The sequence below is a fragment of the Leptopilina boulardi genome, unplaced genomic scaffold (genome assembly GCF_019393585.1).
Source record: "Leptopilina boulardi isolate dan_hultmark-lab unplaced genomic scaffold, ZJU_Lbou_2.1 LbouV2_362, whole genome shotgun sequence".
Classification (NCBI taxonomy): Eukaryota; Metazoa; Arthropoda; class Insecta; order Hymenoptera; family Figitidae; genus Leptopilina; species Leptopilina boulardi.
In genome coordinates, this window is record NW_026137932.1 from 1,049,050 (window position 1) to 1,062,500 (window position 13,451).

Consider the following 13,451-nt stretch of genomic DNA (forward strand, 5'->3'; position numbering starts at 1 on the left):
CTCCAAAATACTTTCTGTAGCAAGTTTTGCAAAAATCCGTTATGATTTGATAAAGTTATTGAAGGTTTTAATTGTGTAATGCATTTTAATTTTTAACCTGTTTGATTTTTGTATTTATATATGATGCATTATTACATAATAGGTTTATTATCGTATTTTTTTTTGAGTTTTTATATAAGTTTAACAATTGCAATACTTTAAATTTATTTTCCCTAAGATTTTTCTGAAATACAGTGGCGTTCGTATTTACCCCCATATTTTAGGAAAGTTGCAAAGTATCGAGGTAAATACGAACGCTAAGTTTCCTGCGATTGTAATTTATCAAAAATTTTTTCTACCCCATAAAATTGTTCTATGGAAGTAAAGTAACAACTTCATGCACCAGAATACCGGAAGTATTTTTTTTTTCAAGAAAAAACTTATGTTATTGTTGAAACTTACTAAAAGCGTTCGGATTTACCCCAGTTGACCCTACTCCTCATTTTCCAATATGTTTTATCTTTTAATTACAAATTGAAGGAAGAAAAATAAATTCCACCCCTTTTTGACGAAAGTGAAACATCTTAAAACAAGTTGTAAATTCAGATGTTCATTACATGAACATTTTGCTTCCTCTTTACGATCAGCAAAAAAATTTGCTTCCTCGTGGAGAAAGCATTAACATTGAAATAAATATACATAAATAATATAATAATATAAACATTTGAGATGAATTTAAAGAATTAATGGAATAATTAACGATTAAAAAAATAAATAAATAAAATTTATTCTTTATATATATATATATATATCAATCAATTCATTTCGATGCAAGGAATACAATTATTTTATATATAAACTAGAATTCAATTAAACATAAATTATTTTAGCTAACATGTGAATTTTTTTGATTTCTTAACATTCATTATTCTTTAAAATTAAATCAAATGTATACTTTATATACAGGGTGATTTTTATGTTCCGGACCCCCAAAATATCTTGAAAGGAAATAGTTTTTGAGAAAAATGTTGTATACAAAAGTTGTCAGGTTGAAAAAAATCTATTAAACTGAATAATTAAAAAACGGGCCCAGGGCCTTATGTGGGCCCTACAGACAAAAAAGTAAATTTTTTAAATGGAACCAAGTATTTTCAAACTCAGATTCTTGTAGCCAGTGATTTTCTCTTTTGAGACATGTGGTAACTTGTGGGCCCAAAGTTAAATTTGGGCCCAAAATTCGATTTTTTGTGGTTTTAAAGGTGATTTTAGTGTGAATTAGTTCTAAGGGGTTTTTGGGGTCCCTGATTACGAATCTGAAATCAGTTTTTAAAAATTTTTAATAACGGACCCAGAATGACTGATTAAATATGAAAAAATAAAGGAAAATAATGAAACTTCTTATTTTAGACTTATTTAGCCTTCTAATTGTTAATTAAATGTTACTTTTATTGCTTTTAAATTAGTATTATATACCTTGGGGTAAAAAATTAGATTTTTACAAATTTTAAATTTATGGGCTTATAAGGCCCAAAATTCGTTTTTTTGTGATTTTAAAGGTGATTTTAGTGTGAATTAGTTCTAAGGGGTTTTTGGGGTCCCTGATTACGAATCTGAAATCAGTTTTTAAAAATTTTCAATAACGGACCCAAAATGACTAATTAAAAATGAAAAAAATTAAGGAAAATTATGAAACTTCATATTTTAGACTTATTTAGCCTTCTAATTGTTAATTAAATGTTACTTTTATTGCTTTTAAATTAGTATCATAAACCTTGGGGTAAAAAATTAGATTTTTACAAATTTTAAATTTATGGGCTTATAAGGCCCAAAATTCGTTTTTTTGTGATTTTAAAGGTGATTTTAGTGTGAATTAGTTCTGAGGGGTTTTTGGGGTCCCTGATTACGAATCTGAAATCAGTTTTTAAAAATTTTTAATAACGGACCCAGAATGACTGATTAAATATGAAAAAAATGAAGGAAAATAATGAAACTTCTTATTTTAGACTTATTTAGCCTTCTAATTGTTAATTCAATGTTACTTTTATTGCTGTTAATTTAGTATCATAAAACTAGGGGTAAAATAAACAATAGATTTTTTCAAATTTTAATATTTAGGGGCTTATAAGGCCCAAAATTAGATTTTCTTTGGTTTTAAAAGTGATTTTAGTGTGACTTAGTTTCCAAGGGGTTTTCGTGGTCCCTGATTACGAATCTGAAATCAGTTTTTAAAAATTTTCAATAGCGGACCCAAAATGACTAATTAAAAATGAAAAAAATTAAGGGAAATTATGAAACTCCATATTTTAGACTTATTTAGCCTTCTAATTGTTAATTAAATGTTACTTTTATTGCTTTTAAATTAGTATCATAAACCTTGGGGTAAAAAATTAGATTTTTATACAAATTTTAAATTTATGGGCTTATAAGGCCCAAAATTCGTTTTTTTGTGATTTTAAAGGTGATTTTAGTGTGAATTAGTTCTAAGGGGTTTTTGGGGTCCCTTATTACGAATCTGAAATCAGTTTTAAAAAATTTTTAATAATGGACCCAGAATGACTGATTAAATATGAAAAAAATGAAGGAAAATAATGAAATTTCTCATTTTAGACTTATTTAGCCTTCTAATTGTTAATTCAATTTTACTTTTATTGCTTTTAATTTAGTATCATAAACCTTGGGGTAAAAAATTAGATTTTTACCAATTTTAATATTTACGGTCTTATAAGGCCCAAAATTAGATTTTCTTTGGTTTTAAAAATAATTTTAGTGTGACTTAGTTTCGAAGTGTTTTCGGGGTCCCAAATTATGAATCTGACATGGATTTTTAAAAATTCAAAACAGCGGACCAAAAATGACATAGAAATTAATAAAATTAAGGAAAATTATAAAACTTTTTATTTTAGACTTATTTAGCCTTCTAATTGTTAATTCAATGTTACTTTTATAGTTTTTAATTTAGTATCATAAACTTTAAGGGAAAAAAAATTTATAGATTCTTACTAATATTAATGTTTAGGGGCTTATAAGGATGAAAATTCTGTTTTTAGTTGTTGTAAAACTCATTTTTAATCAACAAAATTTGATTTTTTGTGGTTTTAAAGGGGATTTTAGTGTAAATTAGTTCTAAGGGGTTTTTGGGTTCCCTGATTACGTTTTAAATTCATTTTAGTGTAACTTAGTTCCGATGGGTTTTCGAGCTTCTTGATTACGAATCTAAAATAGTTTTTAAAAATTCAAAATAGCAGACCCAAAATGACTTATTAAAAATAAAAAAAATTAAGGAAAATTATGAAATTTATTATTTTAGACCTATTTAGCATTTTACTTGTTAACTTAATGTTACTTTTACACAGCTCTAAATTTACTATCCTTTGGGGGCAAAAAGGAAGATTGGTTTATTTTTCAAATTTAAATTTTGGGGGCTTATGGGTTCCAAAATTGGATCTTCTGTGGTTTTAAGAGTCATTTTAGTTTAAGGAAACTTTCTGCTTTAGAATTGAAAAAAGACACGTTTTAAAACTTTTATTGTATGGAAAGTATTAAATAAAATGCCAAAATTTTTTGGACATTGTTGCAAATTACATAGAGAAAATTAAAAAAAAAATTTTCAGTGTTTTTCATTTTTAATCAGTCTTTTTGGGTCCACTTTTTTGATTTTTTAAAAACTGATGTCCGATTTTTAATCAGGGACTAAAAAGACCCCTTGGAAATAAGTCACACAAAATAACTTTTAAAACTACTGAAAATCTAATTTTGGGCCTTATAAGCCCCTAAATATTAAAATTGGTAAAAATCTAATTTTGTACCCCAAGGTTTATGATACTAAATTAAAAGCAATAAAAGTAAAATTGAATTAACAATTAGAAGGCTAAATAAGTCTAAAATAAGAAGTTTCATTATTTTCCTTCATTTTTTTCATATTTAATCAGTCATTCTGGGTCCGTTATTAAAAATTTTTAAAAACTGATTTCAGATTCGTAATCAGGGACCCCAAAAACCCCTTAGAACTAATTCACACTAAAATCACCTTTAAAACCACAAAAAAACGAATTTTGGGCCTTATAAGCCCATAAATTTAAAATTTGTAAAAATCTAATTTTTTACCCCAAGGTTTATGATACTAATTTAAAAGCAATAAAAGTAACATTTAATTAACAATTAGAAGGCTAAATAAGTCTAAAATATGAAGTTTCATAATTTTCCTTAATTTTTTTCATTTTTAATTAGTCATTTTGGGTCCGTTATTGAAAATTTTTAAAAACTGACTTCATATTCCTAATCAGGGACCCCGAAAACCCCTTGGAACTAAGTTACACTAAAATCACCTTTAAAACCACAAAAAATCGAATTTTGGGCCCAAATTTAACTTTGGGCCCACAAGTTACCACATGTCTGAAAAGAGGAAATCACTGGCTACAAGAATCTGAGTTTGAAAATACTTGGTTCCATTTAAAAAATTTACTTTTTTGTCTGTAGGGCCCACATAAGGCCCTGGGCCCGTTTTTTAATTATTCAATTTAATAGATTTTTTTCAACCTGACAACTTTTGTATACAACATTTTTCTCAAAAACTATTTCCTTTCAAGATATTTTGGGGGTCCGGAACATAAAAATCACCCTGTATAACAATGGATTCGTTTCAATGCAAGGAACACAATTATTTTTATATTTAAACTTGAATTTAAATAAATACAACATTTTTCAGCTAAAATGGGAATTTTTTTTTTAACTTTCATTAATTTATTAAATTTACCTCAAATGTATACTTTATATATACCAATCGATTCGTTTTTATGCAAGGAATACAATTATTTCATATATAAATTTCAATTTAAAAAATCATAAAATTTTATTGCCAAAATGTGAATTTTTGATTTTTTAACTTTCATTTATTCTTTAAATTTAAATTGAAATTATACTCTATATGTACCAATAGATTTGTCTTGACGTAAGGAATACGATTTTATTATATTCAACCATAAATTTTACTATTTAAAAATTTTTTCGATTAAAAAAAAAATTTTGGAAAAAAGACGATAAAATTTTTTTTTTAGGTATTTTTTAAAATCTTTTGGTCAGATTTGAGATATTTATATGATAAATGAGCCTACCAAATTTTATCTAAATCCATTAAAATTTGTTAAAGTTATCGTCTAAACAAAAAAGGGATCCACACACACACATACATACATCCGGACAATTGATCAGGATCTCATATAACATGTTTCCATATAGAAAAAAATTTGTTTCCACCACTTTGAAAATTTTTATAAACGAAAGGACTACAAACCTTCCTCCACGAGGAAGCAAAAATAAAATTTATGAAAACTTAAAATTTTTTCTACACGGAAAAAATAAATTCAGTAGATTTTACAGAACTATCACGGAGTAGCGGATACAGCTCTTTACGAAACTGAGTATTGTAAAATGTCACGAAATATTCAGAATAAACTCCAGAAATATTCAGTATAAACAACGAAATTTCTGTAGTTTATCCGAAAATATCCATCACATTTTACAAAATTTAGTTTCGTAAAGAGCTGTATCCGCTACTCCGTCACAGTTTTGTAAAATATACTGAATTAATTTTTTCCGTGTATTTATTTTTTAAAATATAATAAAATTTTGAGAAGAATAAAATCTGAAACAAATAATTTTTTAACAATCTTTATTAATATCAATTATTATCGATAACTTACATAAGAAACAAGAAATATTATATTAATATATTGAAAAGTAATTGAAAAAATTCACATATATGTATCATGTACAAAATAAAAAGAAACGAAAAAAAAAGAAACACAAAATAATAAATAGAAAATAATTTTAATCTTATGATTACTTGATTCGTGTGAAATTTTTCAAATTTCTCATACACGAAATGTTAAATTTAACTTATCATTGGATTCATCATCGTTTTTCTTTTCTCCAGAATTAATTGCCCTTAAATTTTTTTTGATTTCATCATTTAAATCAGGTAATTTTTGCACTAATTCTAAAAATTCTTTTGTGTCCTTGACAAATTTTAAATCATTATTCAAACGTTCTAAACATTTGTTCTTCAATTTTGAAATAGAATTCAAATCAGCAAATTTTAAAGTTGATAAAATAGTTTCTGAATTTATATTTTTATTTAAACAATTAATGCACATTGTTTTTAATTTTTCTAATTTATATTTATTAGCGGCAGTAAATAATTCAAATGAATTTTCCTTTAAATTTTCCACTCTATCGGTATAAATAAAACGAAGTAATTTCTCAAAAATTCCTGGCGTTACATCAATAATTTTAATAATTGACGTTAATTCCTCATTTTTTTTATTTTTAAACATTCCAGCAAATATTGAACTACGAAGTGCAAGAATTGCTTTATGTGCAGTAAATTTATGTCTTCCAATTTTAAAAATAACATCAATAAAATCTTTATTTTCATATAAATTTTCAATATTTTCCGATAAATTATGAAATTTTGATGAATCAATTAATTGTTTTTCAATTATCGATGTTGCTGATTTAAAAACACTTAATTTACAAATAACCAATATAACTTTTGGTACAGAATTATTAAATGTTTTAAATAAATCAGATCCACTCTTAGACCACGTTAAATTATGATCTCGTTTTATATTACCACCGGTAATAAAGTTTTGAAATATTTTTTCTGATGAATCGCAAAATGAAATCTTCATACTTATGAATCTATTACGCCCATCGGTATTGTGTGTTACAATAACAAATTCCTTTTTATTTCCATCTTCTATTTCTGTTGGTTTTATTTTAAGAAACCATTGAACATTTTCTAAATGTTTTGATGGAAATTTTGGCGACTCTATTGTTTCAACAGATTGACAAATAAGATCAAAATTTTCAATTCTCCATTTCAATACATAATTATTGAATTTCAAATTTGTATGATAACTGAGTTCGTCGTCGATTTTATCAAATGCATTAGTTGAAGTCATAGTTTAATGAAAAATTTAATTTTTCGTCTGAAAATAAATGAAAAAATAGTTCTATTATTAAATTTTCAAATATTTATTTAAATATTTAAAAAGTAATTTTTTTTTTTATTATTAAATAGAACATTAACTTTTAGTCAAATTTTTAATTTTTCCAAATATATCATTTCAAAGAATTTCTTATCTAAACGAATTTTTTTTTTAAACAGAATTATTATAATTTATTTTAAATTATTAAAATAGAATTTTATTTTCTTGGAAAATTTTTTTTTTTTAAATATTTTTTCAAACTTGCAATTTTTTTTATCAGACCTCAAAAAAATTATGATTTTAATTTGAATTATTATTTTAATACTAATTTTATTATTTTTAAATCTGCTTCAAATTATTTTTATTAGAAAAAAAAAAAAAAAAAAATGAACGCCAAAATATTGATAATAAAAGACAAGCAATTTTTAAATTTATAATTCTAAAACTAGATTTTTTAAAAATAAAATCACATCTCTGGAAAGTAAATCTGATCGTTTATGTAAAATAAAAATAAGTTTTTATTGAATATTTTCGATGTATTGAAAACTTATAATATTGAGACGGGCGTCTATTCAACATAACCTATAATTAAATTTGAAGATAAATTTTTCCCTTACACAATTTAATTGATTATAAAGTTGTAATTATTTTCTCGATTTTTTTTTGTAGGGATAGAAATTGGAAATAAAAAGCCTCTTTTTTTTAGAAAAAAAAAAATTATTTGCGAATCGCACATAACCTAATTTTATCGTTTAAAGGGTTTAAAGTTTTTATAAAATCTATGTTTTTTAAATAAACGTAAATAAATTATTATTTATATAACATACATATATACTTACTATTTTGCAAAATATTCTAAAACACTTAATTCGATATTTCTGGAATTATAAAAAAATACGAGCATTTGCTCTCTACATATGCAAAATTGTGGAAAATTTATATGCAATTGATTTCCGTAGAGAAAGAGAAACTAGTTTTCCATTAGAATGAGAGAGAGAAAAAGACAAATATCTTCTATCTTTTGTTTTATACCTAAACTTAAAGTGAGACACGCAAATATCTTTCATCTATTTTTTATTGATTAGAATTTTTAAGGCCTTTCTCCAATAGGTTCCTAAATGTTTGCGTTGCGTGACTGATTGCGAACAAAAAGTTTGGTTTATGATTTTAAAACACTACATTTTTTAATTATACCTAAATATTAAATAATTAAAATTATTAAAAGCCGTCGAGAAACATTTGCATTTAAAATTGTAAAGTTGGAAAACAGGAATAAGAGGAACATAAATCAAACTTTTTGTTCGCGATTGGTATCAATGCCTTGATCACGTCACTGCGCTTGCGAACCACCGTTGTCTTTTAAAAATGAGGTACATTTAATTTCTTCTTCTTCTTTTATTTATGGCTTTTTGCTTACATTTAATTTCAAAAATATTATTCTCCCAATTCGGACAGAAAAATGGCAACATCGGAAAAAATACCAGTAAAGGCACTCTCACACATTTTTGGCTGCCTGTCTGCCTGCATGTTACCATGGCAACGCATGAGAGTGAGTGCGACAGAAAATTTGAATATTCAAATTTTTAAATTTTCTGTCGCACTCACTCTCATGCGTTGCCATGGTAACCTGCAGGCAGCCAAAAAGGTGAGAGAGTGCCTTTATCCTGAGTTTGCGTAGTACTGAAATTTACCGTCTGGGGCAGCACCTGACGGCTACAAAAAAATTTCTCATTTTACATCCTGACATCGTTTATCGTAATGAATTTTCAATTTCTTGTGCGTAAATGAAAGTACAACATATAACTGGTATTTTTTTCGATTTTTTCGTATTTCTATCCGAGTTGAAAGAAAAATTCTTTATAAATTAAATGCACCTACGAGGAGCCAATTTTTGAAAGACAACCACTGCATGTCATTGCGGAACACCATTAAGGGAGCGTTCAAAAATTACGTAACATTTTTTGGGGGAGGGGGGGTCAAGCACTTTGTTACGGACAGCAGAAAAAATGGCGCTAATGTATGCAATAACGTGTTACATGGGGCGGGGGGGGGGGGGGGTCAAAATAAAAAAAAACGTTACGTAATTTGTAAACGCTCCCTAAGGCCAACGCACAATAGCTTCGCGAAAGTCGTTCGCGAACGAGATGCATGAGATAGAAAAGAATACGAATATGTATTAATTCGATGTCCTTTTCTAACACACGTTTCACGTTCGCGAACGTCTTTTGCGAAACTATTCTGCTTAGGCCTTTAATCTTTCTTCAAAATCATTTAGGGAGCATTTACACCTTCGGCAAAAAAATTTCTTCACTTTGCATTTTCCGAAATACACTTATCTGATTGGTTGTCCAAAATCTGATTCATTGTGGACAACCAATCAGGTAATTGTATTTTGGAAAATGCAAAGTGAAGAAAATTTTTTGCCGAAGTTGTAAAGGCTCCCTTGAAACTTTAAATTAACAAAATGTTTGTATATAACCTAAAATTTATTTTTCACAATTTTTAATTTTTATTTAACTCTATTATTATGTGCCCTAATTTTAAAATAGTACAAATTGTAATTGAAATCAATTTTTTTTTAATGTAAAGGTGGTTCCACAATAACTTGCTTAAGGTTTTGCTTTGCATTTGACTTGCTTTGTTCAAAAAGGTGCGCGCACAACAGTTTCCAGAATTATTAAAGACTTCTTAACTGCCTCTTAATAAAATTTAATTAAAAAAACCAATTAATTGGTAATTTATTTATTTTCGGCAACTGGAAACAGTTGTGCGCGCACTAACGAAGTCTAGTGCAAAGCAAAAGCTTAAGCAAGCTGTTGTGGAACCACCTTAAGGTCAGATGTCCGTTAGGTCTGTAATGTTAATTTGTCCGTAATTATTCTCGTAAAATTCTGAATGGATAGACCTTTTCATGCCATTGAAAATAATTAATTGTATCCAACATAACCTCCAAAAAATTTTTTTTCTCTGACCCTAATAAAAATTCAAGAGGGTTTTTAATTATAAAAAAATTAAGGGAAGGGACCGCTGAAATTTCAACTTTTCGAAATTAAGGCTGTTTTAAGGCTATTGTCAATTTTTTTTCCCCGACAATATTTGAGTATTTAAAACTGTAATATACTATATGCACCGAGAAAAAAGATTTCTTTGATTCAAAGAAATCAATTTCTTTGACAAATTTTTCTTTGATTCAAAGAAAATTTATTTGTATTCAAACAAATTATCTTTGATTCAAAAAAAAAATTATCTTAGTTTTGCAAAGAAATTTGTTATTTAATTCAAATAAATGTTTCTTTGACCCTATATCAATGTTAGAATTTTTTCGATTTAATGCATCAAATATCTTTCATTCAAAGAAAATTTTTTTTTAATGAAAGAAGCTCTTTTTGTTTTAAAGAAAATTTTATTTTGAATTAAAGAAAACAAGTCAAAGAAACTGGTTTATTAAGATCAAAGAAACTGGTTTATTAAAATCAAAGAAATCTTTTCTCTATGTGTGGGAAATTGAAAAACAAATCATTAATAATTTTTTAAATAAAACTCGAAATTTTAAAAAACTAAAAATTTAAACTTCTATCGCAATTTTTATTATTTTTCACTGTAGATTTTTTTATACACTTTTTTTATGATTCTAAACAATCAATCGTATGGATTTTTAAAAATTTTAATATTTTCGAAAAATAAAATCAACTTATTGGGTTTAAAAAGAAATTTTCAAAAACGACATTTTTTATATATAAATTTATTTATAACTTACATAACTTATTGTATTACTAAACATAAAATAACTCTATTTTTAAATAACAATAATTATATAAACGAATAATTCTATAATTCGTTCTATAGTCTTTTGATATAATACAATAAGTAAAAAAAAAAAATTACATTTTTGAAACAATAATTCAATTATAAATTTTCTCTGCTCTATTAATCTTATTCACGAAATGTTAAACATAACTTCTGTCTACAATTATTGTCATAATCGTCATCATCATAATTATTATTTTTTTCAAAATCTGGCATTTTATCAATTAATTGTATTAAATTTGGAAATTCTTTAATCAACTCTGTAAATTCATTTGTATTTTTAATTATATTTAAATCAGTATTCAAACGTTCTAAACATTTATTTTTCAATTTATAAATTGATTTTAAATTAGCAAATTTTAATGTAATTAATATTGTCTCTGTTGTTAGATTTTTAATTAAACTATCAATGCACATTGATTGTAATTTTTTTAACTGATATTTTTCAGCAGCAATATATAATTGTAGGGGATTTTCATTTAATTTCTCAACACTGTCAGTGTAAATAAAACAAAGTAATTTTTCAAAAATTATTGGCGTAACATCAGTTATATTAATAATTGCAGAGAATTTTTCAAATCTTTTATTTCTATTTTTAAACATTAATTTAAATGTTGGACTTCGAAATGCAAGTATTGCTTTATGTGCTGTAAAAATTTTTCTACCTATTCTAAATATAACATCTTTAAAATCTTCATCTCTATACAATGTATTGATATTGTTTACCAAATTATTGGAATTTGAAAAATTAGATGACAATTTATTTTCCACAATTGACATTCCTGAATCAAATACATTAAGTTCACATGTTACTTGTATGGAATTTGGTATATTTTTGCCAAGTGCATTATATAAATCAGATGCTTTTATTGTCCAATAACGTGTGAGATTTTGTTTATAATAATGTGTTACTAATTTTGCAACTGCTTCGGTTAAATTGAAAAATGTTATTTTTACATTAACATGCCTTTGATAATCATCGGTGACAATTAAACGTACTTTAAATAATTCTTTACTGTCTTCTTTTAATTCGGTTGGTTCCAATTGTAAAAACCATTGAACATTTTTTACATCTTTTGATGGAAATCTCGGTGATTCAATAATTTTTACATATTTACAAATAAATTCAAAATTTTCAATTGTCCATGTGAGTTTAAAATTATTAATTTTTAATTTTGTTGTAAATGATTGTTCATCATCGACTTTTTCAGACATTGAAATATTATTCATTTCCTGTGACATCATTTTTGCCTGCAACATTTTTTTTTTTTTTTTTATAAAAACTATTTAATTATTAATTTTATTTCATCTTTTTTTTTAGTATTTATTAATATTAGATTTGTCAGATTTAATTCAATAATAATAAAAATAATAATAATAATTATTATTATTATATGTAGCAAAATTCAAAATTTTCATAAAATAGAATTTTTTTTAATCGAATTTTTTTTTATAGAAAAAAAATTTTTAAGGAGGTTCAACCCATTAACATAACCTCAAACTAAAAAGTAGTTTTTAGACAGAATTAAAAATATATTTAAAATTTATTACACCCAAATAATACAGATCCAATTGTACAATTTTGGAAAAAAATTATTTTTAGTTAAAATTTGTTGTTAAATAATAATTAATAAACATTTTGTATTTTTTCTTAAAATAGTTATTAGTGAACAATTCTAATTTTTATCCAATTTTTATAAATAATTGCTCATTTTTCTCTTTGAAAGATTCTCTACAATTCTGATTTTGTGTTTTTGTTTGTTTTTAAAAAAAATAAAAATTTTATTTGTTTATTAACTTTTGAACAAAATCTTTTTTATAAAATTCAACAAACAGAATTGTAGAAAATCTTTTAAAGAGAAAAATGAGCAATCGTTTATAAAAATTGCATAAAAATTACAATTGTTCACTATAACTTTTATAAGAAACAATACAAAATGTTTATTAATTATTATTTAACAAGAAATTTTAACTAAAAATAATTTTTTTTCCAAAATTGTACAATTGGATCTGTATTATTTGGGTGTAATAAATTTTAAATATATTTTTAGTTCTGTTAAAAACTACTTTTTAGTTTGAGGTTATGTTAATGGTAATTAACATAATAATAATAATGATAATTTTTTGATTATTGATTTTAAAATTAATGTTTAAATATTTCGGTTGAGTATTTGTTACAAACAAATAAAAATTTACGGGGTTTATTTTAATAATTCTATGAAATGACAATTTGGACAAATGATCGCGAAAAAATACTTTAACAAACATAACCTTATTATTTTTATATATATACGATATATATAGATATATAATAGTATAAATTTTATATACAGAACCGAAATAAATAAAAAATAAAATAGTCTATAACATAAAAAATAAACATTTACTCACTTCCGATTCTCTCTGTACATTAAATAGTATTAATCCTATGAAATTTTTATTCTTCACATTAGAATATTTAACATTTCCAAATGGGGGTTTTTTTTTTAAACAACAAATATTATTTGTTTTCAAAAAACATTTCTTTTCTTTCGCTATTATCGTCGTTTTTTAATTGTGACTATACGAATCAGAATTATAGGAAAAAAGAAAATATTGAGTTTTTTTTTCGAAAACAAAAGATTTTCAGGTAAGGTTATGTTTAAGTTTATCTTTTTTTTCTCTAAAAACAAAAAA

General features: G+C 24.8%; 2 protein-coding genes across 2 annotated transcripts; both read right to left on the reverse strand.

Moving 5' to 3' along the window:
- Window positions 1-5,630: 5,630 nt before the first annotated feature.
- LOC127286723 (protein roadkill-like) lies at window positions 5,631-8,034 on the reverse strand. The gene is made up of 2 exons (XM_051313268.1): window positions 7,808-8,034; window positions 5,631-6,968 (listed from the first exon to the last, which is right to left on the reverse strand). Exon 2 carries the CDS (start codon window positions 6,939-6,941, stop codon window positions 5,850-5,852), a length of 1,092 nt encoding a protein of 363 aa, XP_051169225.1. The 5' UTR covers window positions 6,942-6,968; window positions 7,808-8,034; the 3' UTR covers window positions 5,631-5,849.
- A 2,666-nt stretch (window positions 8,035-10,700) lies between these two features.
- On the reverse strand, window positions 10,701-13,451 carry LOC127286722 (speckle-type POZ protein-like). The gene is made up of 2 exons (XM_051313267.1): window positions 13,167-13,451; window positions 10,701-12,026 (listed from the first exon to the last, which is right to left on the reverse strand). The coding sequence occupies exon 2, from the start codon at window positions 12,018-12,020 to the stop codon at window positions 10,902-10,904; it is 1,119 nt and encodes a 372-aa protein (XP_051169224.1). The 5' UTR covers window positions 12,021-12,026; window positions 13,167-13,451; the 3' UTR covers window positions 10,701-10,901.

What these genes read in the sequence shown, in the direction of transcription:
- LOC127286722 (XM_051313267.1), bottom strand. Translation starts at nt 12,020, where the DNA reads ATGATGTCACAGGAAATGAATAATATTTCAATGTCTGAAAAAGTCGAT.
- LOC127286723 (XM_051313268.1), bottom strand. Translation starts at nt 6,941, where the DNA reads ATGACTTCAACTAATGCATTTGATAAAATCGACGACGAACTCAGTTAT.